This window comes from Phalacrocorax aristotelis, chromosome 2 (genome assembly GCF_949628215.1).
Source record: "Phalacrocorax aristotelis chromosome 2, bGulAri2.1, whole genome shotgun sequence".
NCBI classification, from domain to species: Eukaryota; Metazoa; Chordata; class Aves; order Suliformes; family Phalacrocoracidae; genus Phalacrocorax; species Phalacrocorax aristotelis.
Window position 1 is genome coordinate 3,449,593 of NC_134277.1, and position 20,421 is coordinate 3,470,013.

The window sequence follows — 20,421 nt, forward strand, 5'->3', positions numbered from 1 at the left end:
CTTGGCTTTTTCTGACAAAGCAAATGGCAGCTCTTTGGTTGTTTGGACAATTGAACGCTTGTCCTCTTGCAGCAAGGAGACTTCTTACAAACCGCATCTGTTGGTGCGCTGCTGGTCATTGGGTTACGTGAACTTCTGCAAGTTTTGGAGAATTATAGTGCTGGAAATGCAGTGGAAATATGGGGGCATCTAAGTTGTCTTGGAATACCAATAAAAGAGTCCTTCAGAGGCATTTATTTAATTCAAATATTAACTTTTCAGTTGGTGGTGTTGGCAGGGAACGTAAATATGAAATCCGTTTCAGCACCACAATCCAAGGCATGATATGTGTATTTGGGAATGGGGATGTATGTGAAAGATTAATTTTCTAAAAATGTCCCTGTAACCTTAATCCAGAGGCAGAAGATGCTTTCATCAACAAGGAGAAGGTAAAGAAAGAGGTGAAAGCTGCACTATCAGAAAACGCCATGCTGAGCTGCGAGGTGGCCCAGGAGAAGACCGATGTGAAATGGTACAAGGAAGGGAAACTGATCACCTCGAGCAAGAAGTTCAAGGTGGAGTCGGAGGGCAAATCGCGTCGCCTGGTGGTGGGTCAGGTGGAGAAGAAAGATGCTGGGGAGTACACCTGCGAGGCTGCTGGCCAGAAACTCACCTTCAAGCTTGTTGTCACAGGTGGGAGAAGATGCCTTGGCCCAACCTTTCAGTTTCTAGAATATTTAGAAAAAGTAATATTGTTATATATCTTCCATGTAAAACTTTATATAATCTGTAAGACAGGGAGCTGTATCCTTGAAAAGCTTTGGGAGCTACCCATCCGTGTAGGAACAGGGCCGTGAGAAGGAAAGTCCTGCTTGCACCTCTCCATCCCAACACGTTGGTGCCCCCAGACCAGCTGTGCAGCACAGCTGACTGTCAGTGCATTTCAGAGCAGGGTCATGGTGGAGAGGGGCAGGGAGCCTGCCCAACGCCTGCACTCTTTTTCTTTCTCTTGGAAGGGCTCGTTTCAGCCTGAGGGGGACTCATGGCAGTAAGGCCTGATATATGTTAAGGTGCCTAAGGTGTCAGGCAAATGGCAGCTAGGGAAGGAAGGTGTCATGGAGACTCATTGCAGATGCATCCCCTGCTGTGGCTGTAGAGTGTTAGAATGGATTCGGCTTTCCTACTCACCCCCTACCTCCTGATCCTCTTGCAAGTGGGCTGATTAATGTGTCTTCTGGTGAACAAGAGAACTGCAACATTTGGATGTAAGGATGTAAGATGAGGTGACCTTTTCTTAAGGTCACATGAGAAGTAATAATACAGTCTTGAACGTGCCAGTTCTGGTCTAGCACCCTTGTCGCTTAACAAAATGACCTAAGCGGCAGCAGAAACAGCTATTAAGAACCAAAGAAATCAATGATATGGGGCTGTGACACAGCACAGGACAGCTCCTGCCTCTAAAAATTTGTTACTTTGCACTTGGTTTCAATCAAAATTTATTGTACATTGTGTGGACTCTGCCATTTAGTGCTCTTATGGACTATCCAGACGATCTTCTAGCTTACTGCCATCAATATACTAGTCTATGTGTGAACTGTGACAAAGCAGCAAAAAGCTTTAAATGATCTCCCGCAAACCCCACCACAAAGCATTTTGCATGCTCTTCCAATAGCATTGGGTGTCTAGTGTCAAGCCCCAGGCTTGGTTTCCCTTGTTACCTGTAAGCCATGATAAGGGAGTTGTGCAACATTATTTCTTGGAGACACTGAATTTCTCTTTCTTTTCAGAGCCAGAGGTTGTATTTACAAACAAGGACAAGGTGCAGAAGGAGGTGAAAGCTGCACTATCAGAAAACGCCACGCTGAGCTGCGAGGTGGCCCAGGAGAAGACCGATGTGAAATGGTACAAGGAGGGGAAACTGATCACCTCGAGCAAGAAGTTCAAGGTGGAGTCGGAGGGCAAATCACGTCGCCTGGTGGTGGGTCAGGTGGAGAAGAAAGATGCTGGGGAGTACACCTGCGAGGCTGCTGGCCAGAAACTCACCTTCAAGCTTGACGTCACAGGTAAGTCATACTTTGTCTGAATTACAGGAGAGGATAATGAAGTAATAAGTGTAACAACTATTACACTATGGCTCAGTTGCGATAGTCTGTGCTTTGCTGCAGCCTCTAGGGTTCACCTGATTTTCTGTACCTGATTGCCTGGATTTGTAGAAATGTGAATATTTGGCTGTAGTGTGGCACAAAGGCCTGTCTTATTCTTTGTCTATATAATAATAGTTGCAGATATAAATATAATAAAAGTAAAGGATCAAAATATCATTCAGATCTCTTCCATTCCTGGGATCCTGAAGGATGATTCTTGTGCATTGAACCTCTTAAAAGGGAAAATCTATTCAAAAATTTTCTACCTGTTAGACTTCCAATCCTTTTTTTGAAAAGTGAGAGGCAGGAATACGTTTTGTCGTTTGCTATTTCAGTAGCGGCACGCCTCAAGATGGGTTGAAAACTCAGCACTTCTTCTGAATTTGGGCTGTTGTGTATTTGAGTTCTCAGCCTTCTGAGGTGCCTTACTACTTCTGCCAGGTTCTAAAAGTCCCTTTTTTCATGAAAGATTCCCAGCAATTGGTCTTTTGGAACAGGATTCACAAGGTGCCCAAACTGCTTTAATCATGGGTTGCTAAAGGGAATATTGATGTTGCAACAATCTTGCTTACCTTGCCAGCCATGATCCTGACCCACCGGAGCACCACAGGGAGATCATATTTTCTTTGTCCCTCTGACAGTCACATTTGTGACAGTGGAAGAGACCATGAAGAGTCTGTACCAGAAGTCCATAGTGCCATATTTGTGTCCTAGGTCTTAAGTAAAAGGAATTTGGGAGCTTTTGGTGATATGCAGGACAGATGTTCTTTGGGAATGTTTGAATTAAATATTTTTTGCATGGTGGCTTGCAATCGTAGGATTGATGTCAAGACCCCTTTCCATTCCTAGGCTCTTACTTCCCTATTTTCCACAAAACAATTTGGTCACATAGAAGGGTAGATATTGCCCAGTGAAGGCAATTGTTTTGGCAAGTGACAACCTAAGTGTTTTCCAAACCTGTGCACAGAAATCTGTAAGATTGATCTCATTTTAATCCCTCAATCAATATTTTCTTCCTTTTCTACACTCAGAGCCAAAACCTGCATTTATAAACCAGGAAAAGGTCCAGAAGGAGCTGAAAGCTGTCCTGACAGAAAGTGCCACCCTCAGCTGTGAGGTAGCACAGGATGCAGCTGAAGTGAAATGGTACAAGGATGGAAGACTGCTCATTTCCTCTAGAAAATTCAAAATAGAAACTGTGGGCAAAACCCGGCGCCTGGTTATAGAGCAGTTGGACAAGAAAGATTCTGGAGAATACATCTGTGAGTCTGCAGGCCAGAAGCTGACCTTCAAGTTGGAACTAACTGGTGAGGACTCACCTAAGCACCTCTCTTGTGTGGCTTAGAGGAACACTGGATAATCCCCACCCGGTGGCCACGGTGCAGCCACCATTTTCCCTGGTTCAACACTGGTGAACCACATCACATAGTAATTTGACCTTTTTAATCTAGCAGTGTGGAGGTGGGAAATCTGGCTGAAGAACTTTTTTTGGCTATGGAAATGTTATGTGGTTTTTTGCTTAGGTTCTCCTTCACTCACCCCATCGCCCAACCTTTTCAAGTGGTGGGGAGCTGAAAATATTAGTGTGAAGTTTTGAAGAGCAGAAATAGAGCGATGGGAAAGGTGACTAAGAAAATCTGGTGTGTTACTGTGTGTGCCCAAAACCTGCCCAGTTCTGTGGCAAAGCATTGTAAAAGACAGAGAAGCAGCCAAGAGAAAGGGAATAGAGCAACCAGAAAAGAAAATAGGCCATAAAATCAGGTTTAGCATATTAATATTTCTCCTTAATTAGATCTAAAATCCTAAAAATGGGAGAGGAAATAATTATACAGGCCATTTTCCTTCTAAGAAACAAACTTTTTGTGGGCAGCAGACAAAATGTGTATTTGCATTTCCTTTCCTTTCCTTCTCTTCTAAGCAGAAGCTCTGGGTTTCCTGACAGATTGTTTTATTTCTTCCCACTCAAGAAAAGATTAAACCAGCTATAAATATTCAGCCATATTCCCTGGGTTGTCACAGATTGTGGATGAGCTGGTATTGTGAGTCATGAAGAGACAGTAATAGAAAATGTGGTGTTCATGATTTAAGTTGTTAGTTTTCCTGTTTTAATGTCTTTCCTAGAACCAGAGGCTAAATTTGAAAATAAAGTTGTCCAGAAAGAGCCTCTCATTGTTCAAGAACATGAAAGCATCACACTGACTACTTCAGTAACACCTGAAACTGCTGCAGTAAAGTGGCTCAAGGATGGAACAGAAATCCAAGCGAGCAAGAAATATGAGATCAAGAGTGAGGGGGCGTCCAGGACCCTGACGGTGAACCTGGCTGAGAGCACAGACACTGCTGTGTACACTTGCCAGACAAAGAGCGACAAGCAGGAATTCAAAGTACAGGTGAAAGGTGAGGAGAGAGCAGCGCACAGGTCATGTCCCAACCCAACAGCTATGTTACCCTCATGGTAGGATGGAGGTGAAGTCCAAATCTCTCTAAAACTGTTCCAGCCTCAAGGCTTGAATTGTTGCGGCTGCTGTGGCTGCCCCACCATGGGCCAGCAATGTTCTCCTGCTTCCAAATACCCAATTTTTGTCCTTTGCTGGCCACTCAGGGGAACAAGGAGGCCTACAATGGGTGCTTTTCTGGATGGGTGTCTGCTCCCCACTCTCATCACATTGTTTCTGCCTCCTCCTAACCCCAGTAGCTGGGGCTCGGAAGAGCTTTAGCTATTCCCCAGTCTGCTCACCAGCATGACAAAGCTGATGAGGATATAGAGGGATGTTGTGTGAGGAGATTTGTGAGATTGTATCCTCCTCTGTTCCTGGAATGGTGCACCTGGGACTCTGTTCCCTAGTCAAGGCTAAGGCTATAGATTGAAAGAAGGATGGTCCACAGATGGACATGAGAAGGGCGATGTCCTAGAGCAAAGGCCTGCTCCTTTCTCTTCAGACATTCACACTGAGATGTCTGCAGCTGAGATGCACCCCCCCAGCTCCCTTTGGAGTCACTGCGGAGGGGTGGTTGCTAATAGGCCGTGATACATCTGACCTATTGAAATGTCTCCTTCAGGATGAAAGAAATCAGACCCTGGATTTCTCTGACTCCATTGGCTGTGTCTCCAGTGACAGCAGAGACAAAGGTGGCCGGAGCTTGTGCATCCATATGGATTTTTACATTTAGTCAGGCAAATCAGGCTCTGGTGTAAAAACACCACATGGTCTCATTGGGTATGAAATTAGAAAGAAAGGCAGGCAAACACAGTCAGTTTAAAGACACTGTTCTTGCTTTACAAAATGGTAATGATATTAAAAGTCCATGTCAAAGGACTCTCCTTAAATTTCCACCTTTCTGGTTTGTTTCTCTCTACCCTGATCCCCAAATCTGTTGGGTTTTTTTTTTTGTTTTTCTTTTAAAGTTTGTTAGAGCAGGTTTCTTATCTTTTAATTTCTCATCATTTTTCCTTCTTCTGCATCTCAGAAATCCCAGTGAAGTTTGCCAAAAAACTTGAAGCGGTTAATGCTGAGATTGGAGGCAGCGTCTCTTTGACCTGCGATGTGAGCCATGCCAAAGGGAAGGTGGTGTGGCGCAGGAATGGTGTTCAGATCAAGCCCAGCAAGCGTTTCCAGATTCATGAGGAGGGGGTCAAGCGAACCCTGACAATTACAGGGATCCGGGCTGAGGATGAGGGAGAGTACTCCTGTGAGTCCAGAGATGACAAGAGCAGCATTACCATCACCCCCAAAGGTATGTCTCTAGAACTGCATGGTGACAATGTGGAGGGATCCTTGGGGTTTGTCCTCAGCCATTATAACTCTGCAAAGCTGAGTTTGTTCATGTGTTTGTGCTGTCTCCTGTGTTGACAGCAAATTACAGCACTCCACTTCCTCTCTCAATGTCAGTGGAACCTCTATTTGTGGAGAATATAATGATTTTGAGACCTGTTGAGCTCAGGTCTCTTAATATCTGGGCAAACTGACCTTCATGTTGCATCTGAGGCTGGAATTAAGTATCTCAAATCTAAGATAGGAATTTTCCCCCCTCTTTGTTTGCCTCTCTCCTACCATCATTGTACACAAAACATTCAGATATGGGAAACATAATAACCCATTATTGTGACCACTTACTGTAAGTAATAAAAATTGATGTTTCCGATAAATTCATCAAAGCTTATAGGTCTTTGAAGGTGTTTATGTCACGTCTCAAAGATATGCTCCTAAATGTTCTATTCTTATTCATCAGCTCCCAGAGTGGTGAAATTTGTTACGAGTCTCAACAACGTGGTCTCTGAGGAAGGAAAAGAGGCTGTTTTCAAGTGCACCGTCTCTCCCAGTGATGCTGTGGTCACTTGGCTCAGGAACGGTGTCAAGATTGAAGCCAGCAAGAAGTATGTGATCTCTCAGAAAGACACCAACCACAGCCTCACCATCACTGACCTGACGCTGGAAGATGCAGCTGAAATCTCTGTCAATGCTGAAGGTGTAGAAAGTACAGCCAATCTCAGAGTCCGAGGTAGGAGACGATAATGTCCCTTTGACAGGCTCTCATTGATGCTATGACCTATGCTGTTTTATGTGGCCTTACCTCTGACTGATTATGTTAGCGGTAGGGAAATTCTGCTTTCTCATCATTAAATACCCAGAAATGCCCAGAATGCATTGGGACTGGAGATACACGAGCCACTATTTTAATTCTCTCCGAAAGCTTGTTTTCTGGATCCTCTACATTCTTACTAATATTTCTCCTTTGGCAGAGGCCTCAATCTCATTCAAGAAGAAACTGGAGCCCAGAACAGTTGAAGAGAGGGACACAGTGACCTTGGAGGTAGAGCTGACCAAGCCTGCAGTGGTGAAGTGGATGAGGAACAGCATCATACTGAAGCCCAGTGAAAAAGTAGAGATCAAAGCTGAGGGAACAAAGCACACCTTGGTGGTTAAGGACATCACCTTTGCAGACAGGGGCTTCTACTGCTGTGAGAGTCCTGATGACAAGACCCAAGCCAAGATCAATGTGGAAAGTAAGTTGAATGATCTCCAGTCCTATAAATATCCTGGGGAGGGTTTGAAGGTGAATTCTGGTCTCTTCCATTATCATAACGGCCACAGCCACCCCCACTTGACATGGGGACATGGGGACACAACTGGGCTTGGCCAGTCAGATGACTGAGAGGAGGTGGAAGCAAGAGCAGTAAACAGAGAGCAAGCTGGCTGATTCTTGTTGCTTCCATCTCATCCCACCAGCTTTCTGTCATGCTGTTGACCATTAAGCTTCTTAGCTGATTCTTCTCCTTCCTCTGAGATTTCTCACTCTGGTACACTCTGTTTTTTCCTTTGTATGGCTTTTAGTAAACCATTCCCTCTTCAGCTGTCCATTGCCCTAATTCTTCTCTGCAAACCACCTCTCTTTCTGTCTCGTTATATTCAGTCAGGGTTCAAAATACTACAAAAGCAACTCTATCTGAAGGTGCTGCCCTTTCAAGTAAGTTAATGGTGTCTCAGCTGTACCCCTGTACTTCTGTCCTTTTTCCTCCATCCTTTTGTCACGATTGTTACAGGATAGATGAAGAGAGGATTTAAGCACTTAAGGACTATCTAATTTTGTCTGTAAAGTCCCTGCCACCAATTGGTGCTGTGGAGACCATAAATAATAGGTAAGGAAAGACTTGATAACAGATTTCAAGTATGTAAAAGGCTGTTACGAAGTGGAAGGAAACAATCTGTTCTCCATGTGGAAATAATAAGAAATAATGGACTTCAATTGCAATAAGAAAGATCCAGGTTATAAAAGAAAAAAGCTTTTTAATGGTTGGATGACTGAATAGGTTGTCTGGAGAGGTTTTAGAGCCTTCATCATGGTTTTAAGAAAAGGTTAGTGAAATATCTGTCTGGGATGACATAAAGAGCTGAGTTTGTCCTAGAGCAGGAGAGAAGGGCTAGATGATTTTTCTAGGTCTTTCCAGCCTTATAATATTGTGGTCTTCTGATGGTATCAAAGAAATAAAAAAATTGATGACAGACTGTCTCATACAGAGCAGGGTTTGACAAATCACTTTCATGCAGTGCTAGGGCAGCTTCACCTTCCTGGCTGACAGTTGTCAAAGCCCCACTGCTGTAGCATCCTGATATGGGGCCGTTATCGCTTCTGTTGTTGGTTGCTTATCTTTTTTTTCCAAACTGAGTAACTCTAGGAAAAAAACCAGACATTACCAGTGAGTAGCAGCTGGTAGATTAGGCTCGGATTCATGCAGCCTAAATCAAACACATCACTTTCAGCCTCTTCTGTAGTCAACAGAGAGAAAAAAAAGGCCTCCAGAGAGTGTTTTAAGTCTTAGAAGTACTGAATTACCTTCTGGAGTGCTTTTTTGAATATTCAAGGAACCGTGGGTGGCTATGATCCTGACTTAGAACTAGATCCACATTTACTGTCTCAGTTAAATGGGGTGAATTGGGTCCATGGAAGATAAAGAAATATAGCACTTCTGTGGTCACAATGTCTTGAAGGATTCACTACAGTACGGGGCAGTTTGCCGCTCCATCCTCTTCCAGTTATTGCATATCAAGGCATTTTTTTTCAGACTCTGGGAGATACTCAGTTTTCTTCCAGCAAGGTGTTTCAGCAGTTGGTTGTAGATTCAGTTATACCTGCTTTTAGGCACTGGCTGTTGCTATAGACAAGTAGTAAAAACAAAAAATGATGGAGTAGTGTTTATATAGGAAGTAAGTGGGTGGTCCTGATAGCTGCCAACAGTGTTTTGTGCAAGGTGAATCATGCAAGCATGAATGTGTATCTGTCTCTGGTGTATAAACTTCCTGTTCTGATGGAGAGAGAGGATTTGGGGTTGTGCTTCCCAGACACCCAGCTGCATTCTCATTGCTTACGCTTAGTGTCACTGTAAAAAGTACCTCCTTTGTTGATGAACTGAGATAGTTTCATGCAGTGATGGAAACTCAACGTAACCTGAGAGTGACCATGGTAAAAAAGAGGAATAGGCTCACTGAAGCAGGGAATTCTTTTCGCATATGATCATCCAAGCCTTAGGTATGAGATGCAGGAGGAAAGGGGCCATATACAAGAATATCACTAGACTATATGTATTCTGTATCCAAGTCTTCCAGCTGAGATGGCACCGAGCTCTCACACTGCTTTACAGCAGAATTAAGACTCTGAAAGTTGAAGTCTAAAATTATGCTCCATTTTTTTGGCATTTAAGCAAACGGCCTCTTTTCAGTAGAATGTGTAAGAGCTTGCACTGAGGTCAGCAGAAGTTCTTTAAATTCTCACAGTCTGGGGAATTGAGCTGCTACTATTTGGTGCTCAGCTTTAGGTTAAGAAGCCTGATTTTAGAGGACATTTATTTAAAAAACACAAAGCTGGACTGATACTGTTTGGTTTGAGATTGCTTTCAGAGCAAGGTAAATAAGGAATAGCTATGTGAAAATCTCTTAATCTACTCCATTATAAAAGTTGCTTCATGAAAAAAGAAGCATCTGTTCTGATCTTAAGAGGCCAGGAGATCCTAAAAACAGCTGAGCTGCCCAAACCAGTAACATATCTGGCTGAATATCTGTGTTCAGTTGTGACCAGGAGGAGATGTTTGTGGAAGACTTAAGTCAGTCAAGGGTAACATGGTTCTTCCTCTGATACACTGCTAAATTTTAGAAGGGAAAAGCATAATTAGGTCAATTAATTATAGCAGAAATTATACTGGGAACATGAGTACGAAATTTCAAATCTCTGGACACAAAATATTGTCTATTAAAACAAATCCTGTAAAAGTTCTATCATTCCCCAACTGCTGCTGCTTTATGACAAGACCTTTGAAAAGTGATATTTTTTTTCCAGTCCTATGTACCCCACCAGGTGCGGATATATCCAGGGGCCACTTACTAATTTAGAAACGGTTATGCTATCTAGTTAATGCTTTTGCAAGTCCCTTTCACTATGCCCATGGAATAACTTCAGCTTGATCCCCAGTCCATTCACTGTTTGAGGGGCTGGAGTATCTATTAACCTAGGGGAAAGGTTAGACAGTAGCAGGTACATTGCGTTCAGCTTAGAGAATAAGGTACCCCAGGGGACAGGGCTGCAAAAATCAGTTCAGAAGCTGGGGAATGATGCAACTTATAGTGAGCAAAGCTAGGAAAGCTGGTGTCTTTGGGAAGCAAAGAATAAGCTACTGGAAATTTCTGTACTTCCCTCATTTGCCTGGTTCAACACATGTCCTTGGGGCAAATTTGTGTTTATGTGGTTGTGACCTTGGAGAAGACCTTGAGAGAGAAATCAGTGTGGTTTCCTTGAGAGAAGAGTTAGACAGGATCGTGTAAAGGAGGGTGTGTATGTTCCTCTGTAAACCTGCTGTGAGGTGTATCAGCAACAGAGGGGACAGGAAAGGCGTAAGGAGCTGGCATTGCATGGAGTCCACCACCACCCTCCTACGGAGAGCAGTACTGTACTTCTACCCTAAGGTCATAGGCTACTCATATCACCTACGTGGGACCTTTTCTGAGAAACAGTTTGTTCCCTGTTGTCCCCCATGTGGCATAGGGGTGGATGCCATCAGGAGATGTTTGAGCCTCAGAGAGGCCATGGTGTCCTCAACCCAGGAGCCAGGTCCAGACTGTGACCACCAAAAAGATCCCTTGGACCACTCCTGGTCAGGTTTGCGTTTGGATCCTGTCTGAATGTGGATTGTCTCTGCTAAACACGCACTAAGAAGGCTGAAATATTCCCAGGAGACCCAGAGGGAGTTGAAGGTTTTTGTGAGCAATTCATGGCTTTGCAGAGGAGTGGGTTTTGGTTTTGGTGTTTGTTTGTTTTTTTTTTTTTTTAATAAGGAACTTAATTTCTTTCAAGGCTGAGACAAGTTTAAACACTAAATCCATTTTACTGGGTGATAGAGTACTGGTGTCACTGATGTCTTGTAGTGGGAATGGGTAATACCTACCCAAACCATGGATGCTTTGTCCCCCAAGCTGTGAGGTGTCGGCGCACTTCACGCTGTGTCATGGACTATTTTTCTCCTTTTACTAAAAGCTTTTTCCTCTCCCTGCTACTTCCCTCCCTCCCTTGTTTTATCCTAGTTGAAGAGCTGCACAATATTGCTTATTCCTTTATGATCTATTAATCTCTAGTGATCATCTTTCTCTTGAATCATGCTTGAACAATAAGCATTTACAGCAACATCTCTCTTGCTGTACGGCACCGGGTGCCTGGTCCCAGTGTAAATAACAACAGTGTTATCTTCTTCTAGAGTGTTTCTTCCTGATGGATGTCAGTGACCACCTCACCCAGCGCAGGAATAGCTCTACTTCTGTATATGTGCATGACATCAAAGCTTATTTCTGGCATAGACAGCAGGTGTGGTGGACCTTGATAGAAAAAGGGCCAGTTTGCCCTTTTCTCCAATGTTTGGCTGACTTGTTTGTTGCAGCTGAAAGCATCTATTTTAAGAACAGCAGCCGTGCTAGCAGTATAGTCATGAACCATTTTCATTTCCTGCAAAGGTGGTTGTTTAATTGGCAGATACCAACTAATTGGCACGTACCTGCATGAAGAATAGGGAAATAATCTATTTTGGAAGTCCTCAGGCTGTTTCACAACTGTCAATGTGAGATATCCAGCTTGTCCTTGTTTTTTCAGTGAGACAGATCAAGTTGGTGAAAGGTCTTCAGTCCCTAGAAGTCTTTGAGAATGGGACTGTCACCTTCGAGGTGGAGGTGTCGCATGAGGACGTGGAAGGGATCTGGCAGAAGGATGGCGTTCGGCTGAAGCCTTCACCCAATATCAGTACTGGTGTCCTGGGGAAGAAACATACACTGACTCTTTCTTCAGTGACTCTTGAAGATGCAGGACTCATCTCCTTCAAAGCAGATGGCATTCATTCATCAGGGAGGCTCACTGTAACAGGTACACTGACCCTAAAGTCTCAGGCCCTGGTTGGTGTGGGAAGTGGTTGTCTTCTGAGCCAGAGAGCGAGCTTTTAAGACAGCAACAAGCTTTCTTTGTAACTGCAAGGGATGTTAAGCACTGGACCATCATCAGTAACATACCCTTCTAATGTCAACAGGATTATTGTAACATCATTGTCCACAGAACAACTCATGATAACGTGCCCAAAACAACAGGATTTTGTTGTCACAAGTTTTGTTAGACATGGAAGCTAGGCTCCGCCTGTCCATTATTCCTTGTGCTGGATGGTCCTGGAGACCTAAATCCCACTAACTGGACTTTCTCTTTTTTGCAGAATTGCCTGTGAGGATCAGCAAACCTTTGGTAGATGTCAGTGTGACTCAGAAGGACAAGGTCACATTCGAGTGTGAGCTGTCCAGGCCCAACGTGGTTGTTAAATGGTTCAAGGTACAGAATTTGATGGATAGTGGTATTTTAATTTCTGGCTTCTCTGGAGGGGAATGAGAGCCTTTAATTTCACTTGCACGAGAAGGGAGTCTGAGCCTTTGCTATACAGCTTTTAGTATTGTGCTCTTGTCCTTATGTTCTTTTACTTACCCAGTTCATTTCTGTCTGTGTCATTTATTTACTGGTGCATTTATCAGGTAAACTTCTCTTGAGTTTATAGTGATCTCCTGCGCTGTAGTTGCACAGAATGTGATCTCTGCCACTGATAGCAGTGCAGTCTTGTGCTTTACTTCCCACCTAGCAATTCTCACCCAGGAGTTATAGTCTTACTGGGAACTGATTTAAGACAAAGCCTCAAGTCCCTTTCACCTGTCAATCATTTTGGAGATCAGTTCAGGCATTTCATGAACCTTCATTGAGGCTCAGCAGATACTTCCCTTAAATGGGGATAACAGTATTTCTTAAAGGTGATGTCTGCAGGGGCCTAATGCCAACCCTGTACAGTGCCTTAAGCCTTCAGATAGGTGCCTTAGGTCAACCAAAAGTTGCTGCATGTTCTTCAGCCATTGCTGCTTCTGGAAAACTTTGCACTGTGCTTAAGTTTCAACATGTGTTCTGGTAACCACAGCTCCATCAATTCCAGTGAGAGAGGTGAATCAGTCACAGATCTGAACGTTTGTTTCTCTTGGTGCAGATGTGGAAGAGTTGATGGTGATCTTGTTTGGCCTTTTCCCTTCTAGGATGGGAAGGAGCTCCAGCAAACTAAAAAAGTGGGGATTATTTCCCAGGGAAATAAGAGAAGCCTCATTATTCACAAGTGTGAATATGAAGACCAGGGAACCTATACGTGTGAAGCAGCTGAAGACAAGACATCGGCTACCCTAAAGGTTCATGGTATGTTTGGCTGAAGTAGGAAATTACATCTACTGCAGTATTTTTGATGACACAGAAAGAAATGTTTCGTGTATTTCACCGTTACTCATTTTGGATAGCTTTCTCCTCCTAGTGAGAAAGTGCTGGCAGAGCTGACCTGTGCTTGCTCTATCCTTAGAGGAGTATTTTTGGAAGAGGTGCTAACCTAGTTTTCCATTTATCATAAGCGATTTCTCTTCTCTGGAATTTGAATGGTGTTTCCAGATTGACAAGTTAGCAAATACCGGGCAGCCTGGCACAAAGCAGGGATTCAATGGCTGGTGTGCACGTGGTTTGGTTTAGTGTCTGCCATTGTCACAGGGGGACTTTGGCTGAATAGGGACTGGACAAGCCCTGGGTATCATCTCAAGATGTGCCCTACTTCTTAAGTTGTAAATGCTAAAGAAAGTGTCAGGATTTCTGACTCCATCTCTCCTTTATGCTCAAGACAGATTTTCCCTCTGTGTGTTGCACTTTGCAACTGGTCAAGCACCAGATGTGTTTTGTCACCAGGCTCTGAAGCAGCAGAGATAAGCTAGTGCTGAAGGCCATTTACTGAACGGCCAGGTCTGCTGTGCCCTGGCAGATATTATTTTCCAGAGGGGCATCTGAACAGACAGAACAGCTCTTTCTTATTGCTTACTAGATGCTGTCCTCATGTGGTCACTTGGGTTCAGCAATATTTTCACCAACATCTGTACTGTTCCATTGCTCTGTTGAACTTCCCCTTTTCTCCCTGACTTTGTGATTGGGATGGGTTGCTATCTGAATGGTGGCTGGTTTGCATCTAAGGTCTGGTCCTGAGGCTGATCCAAGATGTATCAAGGCCTTCCCTTTCAATGGGAAAGGGGTACAGTAGCACAGAAATACTGGCGAGTTCTGACATAAGTTAGTGCAAAGCTGCAGAGTTAAAGGTGATTATGCTGAGTTCAGGGGACTCTGAAGCAAAGGTGAGTAAAGGGAGTATGAGGGGAGCATGCAGAGAAGCATGTGAATGAGACAGGTTTATAGTGACACAAGAGATTGTAGGCTTGTGTTTTGTTTTCCTTGGCAGATTTTCTTTCATTAATATGTTTAACTTCTCTTAAAACCTGTATAAAGTTCCGGCATCCATAAAATCCTCTTGCATGAGCTCCACTGTGGCTGGTGATTCTACCTGTAGGTTCAAGCATAAAATGTATTTATTCTGTTGAAGAGCAAAACCACCGAGGAAGGGAGGCTGGTCTAGAATAAAACACAACCCCATTTTCTCCATGCAAGTATGCAGAAGGTAAACACACTACAGTCAGTTATGGAGAAACCCCAAATAAATATTTGTCTCTATGATTTCACAGCCCGAGATATCAAGATAGTTAAACCCCTGGAAGATGTGGAAGTGAATGAATATGAGAGCGCGTCTTTCGTCTGTGAGATTTCACATGATGAGGTCCAAACCCAATGGTACAAAAATGACAACAAACTGAAGGCTGCCGACAATATTAGAATGCGTCAAGACGGTAGGATGAAGAAGGGGGATCTCATTCTTGAATAGGGTTGGGCTGGAGTAAGTGCTGGTATGGGAGATTAGGCAGAAGGGTCTGACCTTCAGAATCAAGTTAAGGTTTAGCAGGCTGTTCCCCTTTTGTTTTGAGGCTGCAGCTAGGCTGGGACAGTGATGAAGTGGAGAGAACTTTTGATAAGGCAAATTTGGTGTCATCCCACCATCCCATGCTGCCAGCAGTGGGTAGGGATTTGTATCAGTGGGTGGGATCCTTCTGTTTCAAGTACTTTCCAGATGGTGGGGACCACATTCAATCTGTTCTTGGAGGAGCCAAGGTTAGGTTATCCCTTGATACAGGGACATGGACATAGACATAGGGGAATGGCTGGCCTCGCTGCCATGAAAGCAGGTGGTGATGCAATGAAACCAGAAGAGCGATGCTCAACATGGCAGAGTGCCTTGGAGAGGGAAGCTGTTTGCTCAGGGGAAGTTATGTCTGGTTGTGTGTCTGTTCTCAGGAAAGACCTATTCGCTGACTTACACACGTGTCCAAGTTGAAGATGCAGCAGAGATCAAATTTGTAGCAGAAAAGGCAGAATCTCGTGCCCAGCTTACTGTGAAAGGTAATTATACTTTGCATGCCAATACTGATTAAACTCTTATGTTACAAACCAACCAACTTCCCTCACTTTCACTGTGAAGAAGTTTAAACAACACCTAAAGATTTTAGGGAAAGAAAAACTCCTGCCTACCTTACTGCATGTGAAATATCAGCCTAGGAATTTACTTTTGCTAAATAACACAGTTTATCTTCTCATGAGGTTGGGTTTGTACCTTAAGACAGGAAAGGTTGTGTTTGAACTTTGAGGAACAAAAAGCTGTAGCTTGACTTGCTCTGGCGTTTTCTTTTTCTGGTGTATGTTCAAAAAGAATACAGCGCTTTTTTTGTGTGGGTTTAACTTAGTGTGATAGAGACAGAGAGAAGGAAGACATTTGAATTAACACACTGATGAGGTGCTCGAGAAACCTGAGATCAGTCCCGGGCCTTGCCAGAGCACTGCTGTGTAGTGTTGAGTAAATTACCTATTATCTCTGCAGTTCAGCCATCCAAGTGGTAAAATAGGGTTAAAAAGTTTTCCTTTAATTAGCTCTGCACTTGCTGTGTGCTAGTTGAGTGCTTAGTGTAGTGGGGATTCCTGTCATCATCCAAATAACTGAACATAAAAGAAATATTGCTAATGAGTTTTTAATCTGCAATTTTCATGGAAACTGTACTGATTATTCCTTTTTTTTTTTTTACTCCTTTTAGAGCTGCCTGTAAAAATTGTGAAGCCTTTGCGAGATAAGATTGCTCTTGAAAAACATCGGGGATTCCTGGAGTGCCAGGTGTCTCGTGCCAATGCCAAAGTTAAATGGTATAAAAAGGACGTTGAAATTCACCCTAGTGACAAATATGAAATGGTGAGCGATGGTGTCTATCGGAAACTCATCATCAACGATGCAGATTATGAAGATGAGGACACGTACACTTGTGATGCCTTTGATGACAAAAGCAGCGCTAATTTCTTTGTTGAAGGTAGTGAACAATTTTTTCCCCTCTAGGATGCATAGGAAGGGGGACAGGCTGATTCAAAAGCCCTGGTCATTTACTTTGAAAGCAAAATACCACTTAAAAAGCATTTTAATTCAGTTGATTTATTCTGAAGTCCATTTTTATTGAATCCTTTTAGGAGTACAAGTGCAGGAACATTCTGTGAAATGAATATATGGTACATTCTCCTAAGGAAAATTATGAAATTCCTGTTACAGAGAAGTTTATCAGATATGCTGGAGAATGTTTGTTGTTCAGAGAGAACTTGCTGTAGCTAACAGAAGTCTTTCCTATTGTCAACATCTGCATTTCAGTGAACCTTCTTTTCCACTTTATACTGCCAAGTGTTTGATAGGACAGGAAGGTGGCTTTAGAAATAGGACTGGGAATCAGGAGATCTGGATTCTCTTGAGGCTGTGTCTCAGTCTTACTGCCTGACCTGTGCCAGCAAGATATGTTTATTTTTATAGAAAAAGGACATTTTCAGGCCTTTTGAGCCAATAAGTGCAATATTTAGATGCAGAAAAGGTGGCATGAGTATGCAGGATGTTAAATGGAAGGGTTTTTTCATGACTCCTAAATCCCTGCTTTCTTCTTCCATCCTTCATCCAGAGCAATCCATTAATATTTTAAAGCAGTTGTGCGATGAGGATGTGACTGAGCCTGAAGAAGCCAAGTTTGAATGTGAGATATCCATTCCATCCGTGAAACCCCCCAAATGGTCTCTACGCGGAGAAGTCTTACAGGCTGGAAGAAACATTATCATGCAGCAAGAAGGCACCATCCACCGGCTGACAATACTGAAAACCAGTGCTGATATGACAGGAACCATTCAGTTCTCCATTGGCAAATCAAAATCCACAGCAAACCTGCTTGTCCGAGGTAATGTGATTATATCCCGGCTTGAATTAGATCACGAGAGACCCTTCCTCCCACAGTCCCTGGAAAGTATTTTTTTCATATGTTCTGTCTAATGTGCAGGTTCCGCTGTCTGGGGTCTTGGAAATGTATGGAACATCTGCTTAGTTGTTGGGTGCAATGTTGGATGCATGAAATGAGACAGCAATGTCTTAGGAAGGGACCTGATTAAATGAGTTTAATGTGGCTGGTATTCAAACCTATTGAGCTAAGACTGGTTTTTGGCTGGGTTTTGGTTTGTTTTTTTTTTTTTCTTCTTGACTTTACCAAAGAGGACAAAACAGATGAAATTTGCCAGGAGAATTTATTTTGCCCCATTTCTGAACTAGACAAGTTTGATAGCTCATTTACTTAATCCACTTTGTCATTGACTTGATCTGGTACAGAGCTTCAAGGCTTTTTATCTTCCGCTGTCACCATTGTAAATATCTCCAATCATATCCTGAAGTCCTTGTTTTGTCTTTAATTTGCTCTTACTTGAATAAAATCCTTAATTAGAGAGAAATTCAGTAAGCACTGAACCAGAACCGGACCATGCATCTAGTAGTTAATACACAGTATTTTCTTATAGAAACCAGCATTCCCTATAGATCATTACACTGTTTTAGCTTCAAAGCACATCAGCTCTGTAAAAGAAACTAGTAGCACCATCTGAGAAGTTCACAAAACAGTTGTGAATGACATACATGAAATTAATTGGCATGAAATACAGATTAGAAACTTTCCTCTTCTTCAGATTGATCCTTTCTTCTTTCCCAACCCTGCTTTGCAGATTATCACATACAGATCACCAGGAAGATGGAGGACAAGACAGCTCTGGAGCGCCATTCGGTCATCCTGTCTTGCGACTTCAGGCCTTCTCCAAAGATTGTGAAGTGGTTCAAGGGCCACACACCCATCGAGCCCTCCGAGAAGTACAAAATCAAGCGGGAGCAGCATTCGGCAGAACTCAAGATTTTGAAGGTGAAGCCTGAAGATGCTGGCGTGTACAAGTGCAGGGCTGGAAATGCAGAGACCGAAGCCACACTGACGGTTGAAGGTATGAGCAGTTTGCAGCAGGGAGGCTTGCCTGTTTCATAGATATAAGGAAGAAATTTTTTACAGTGAAGGTGGTGAAACCCTGGCCCAGGTTGCCCAGAGAGGTGGTCGATGCCCCATCCCTGGAAACACCCAAGGCCAGGCTGGCCGGGGCTCTGAGCAACCTGATGTGGTTGCAGATGTCCCTGCTCACGGCAGGGGGCTGGACTGGATGGCCTCGAAAGGTCCCTTCCAACCCAAACTGTTCTATGATTCTGTGATATCTTCATGGTTCAGTATTTCACTCTGAACTTCTCTTCGAGTAGAGATAGATTCCCATGGTTCTTTCCCGCTAATTTTATATAAATGCAATATCTTAAGTGAACTGACTGTATTATGCACTGTGCTGGTGTTCCATCGTACTGAAATTCAGAAGTCACTATGAAGTAGGTAATGCATTTGGAAGGGCACCATCCAGGTAAGGCAGAAATTCATGCATCTTTCTCAAGGCACATTATTTTCCATTTCATCTGAGGAACTAGAACTCTTTGTTACTTCTTGCTAAAAATTTCATTTTTGTTAAACTGCTACAGGCCTCTGGTTCTGGTGATCTTAGTTGTGGTTTTCATTTCCTGACCACTGTGTCAGCTTTTATATCTGCCATACATTTATTATTCATAATGATGTTCTACCTCATGCTGGCATAGCACCGGTTTTAGCCAGTTCTTCACCTCTGGTGAAACTGTAAGAAAAGATGAGCGCTGTGTCACTTTCAGCAAGACTTGGAGGTGAGCCATGGTATCATTTCCAGAAGTCCAGAAAGTGGCTCTTGTTAACAGTTTGGCCTTGAAGAGGTTCATCCAAAACCCTCTTCTGAGTTAGTTAGTCCTTGAGAAACAGCATTTCGTGGGTGGAGAAGCTGCAAAGAGAAACCTCTGGCCAAGGACTGGGAGAGAAAATGAAATTCCTGTTCCTCCCTAAACCCTGAGCAAGTTGCTTAATCTCTTTGTACTTGCAGTTTGTGACCAAGACCATTGTCTCCACCCCATCCTCTGTGTTTCCCTGGCAGTGAGTCATGGATAATTTAGTTATAATATGTTTGTGCGCGTGCAGTGATGAGCACACAGGGACTGGATCTCTGTGGGGTATTTAAGTGTCACTGTAATGTCATTACAATTTTAGAATTACTTATTTATAAATTATAAAAAAAAGCAAAACAGTTTTATGTGTTAAAAGAGAATTGAGGGCTCTGGACAATATAATCTTTTTAATAAATGATTTTTTGTTGGACCAAATATAGAACCAAGTAAAATAAATGTAATGACCCATAGTGTACAGGAGACCAGACTAAATAATCTAATAAACTCTAAACCTATGAAATCTCTTTGTGGTGACAATACTGATTTACGGTCAGTAGTGATGGTGCACCTTGGTTTCCTACAGCCCGCAATGTGGAAGTACTCAAACACCTGCAGGACGTGGAAATTGAAGAAGAGTGTTCCGCTGTCTTCTCCTGCGAGCTGTCCCACGATGACGAGGATGTGGAATGGTTCCTCAATGGCACCCTCCTTTACACCAACAATTTCAATGACATCAGGAACGTTGGCAATTGCTACACGCTGACGATGAAGCAGGTCAAGCCTGAGGATGCCGGCACAGTGACAATGAAGTCAGACAAAGTGTCAGAGACCGTGCGTCTGAAGGTGATAGGTGGGTTGTGATCACACTCCTCCTGAATGTAAATAAGAGATGCAAAAGAGCTCTTATTTGCCATACCCTTCTAGCAATCCTGCTCCTAAGTTTCACCTCTCTGGGACTGAGTTTTCTCACTGGGGTTTTCTTCCAGTGTAAGTTTCTACTGTAGCTGATGATTTTTCTAAGGAAGATTGTTTTGCTATCCTGCTAAAACTTTCCATAGCTCTTTGTCGTGCTTTTACTTATTAGGATAGTCTCAAGAACAATATCCATTATCTGTAGGTCTCTTCAGCAGTGTATAGGCTATAAACTGTTGTTTCTAAAGATTTTTGTCTGCACAG

The 20,421-nt window shown here is 43.2% G+C and overlaps 1 protein-coding gene across 1 annotated transcript in view; it reads left to right on the top strand.

Moving 5' to 3' along the window:
- OBSCN (obscurin, cytoskeletal calmodulin and titin-interacting RhoGEF) overlaps nucleotides 1–20,421 on the top strand; it is a 197,682-nt gene that overhangs the window by 49,775 nt on the left and 127,486 nt on the right. Inside the window, exons 16-31 of the mRNA XM_075082169.1 lie at nucleotides 397–672; nucleotides 1,767–2,042; nucleotides 3,155–3,430; nucleotides 4,245–4,520; nucleotides 5,592–5,858; nucleotides 6,354–6,623; nucleotides 6,865–7,128; nucleotides 11,751–12,017; nucleotides 12,355–12,467; nucleotides 13,208–13,361; nucleotides 14,714–14,875; nucleotides 15,378–15,482; nucleotides 16,169–16,435; nucleotides 17,063–17,332; nucleotides 18,141–18,407; nucleotides 19,829–20,095. Of these exons, the coding sequence (XP_074938270.1) occupies nucleotides 397–672; nucleotides 1,767–2,042; nucleotides 3,155–3,430; nucleotides 4,245–4,520; nucleotides 5,592–5,858; nucleotides 6,354–6,623; nucleotides 6,865–7,128; nucleotides 11,751–12,017; nucleotides 12,355–12,467; nucleotides 13,208–13,361; nucleotides 14,714–14,875; nucleotides 15,378–15,482; nucleotides 16,169–16,435; nucleotides 17,063–17,332; nucleotides 18,141–18,407; nucleotides 19,829–20,095 (3,777 nt within the window). The remainder of the gene's footprint in view (nucleotides 1–396; nucleotides 673–1,766; nucleotides 2,043–3,154; nucleotides 3,431–4,244; nucleotides 4,521–5,591; nucleotides 5,859–6,353; nucleotides 6,624–6,864; nucleotides 7,129–11,750; nucleotides 12,018–12,354; nucleotides 12,468–13,207; nucleotides 13,362–14,713; nucleotides 14,876–15,377; nucleotides 15,483–16,168; nucleotides 16,436–17,062; nucleotides 17,333–18,140; nucleotides 18,408–19,828; nucleotides 20,096–20,421) is intronic.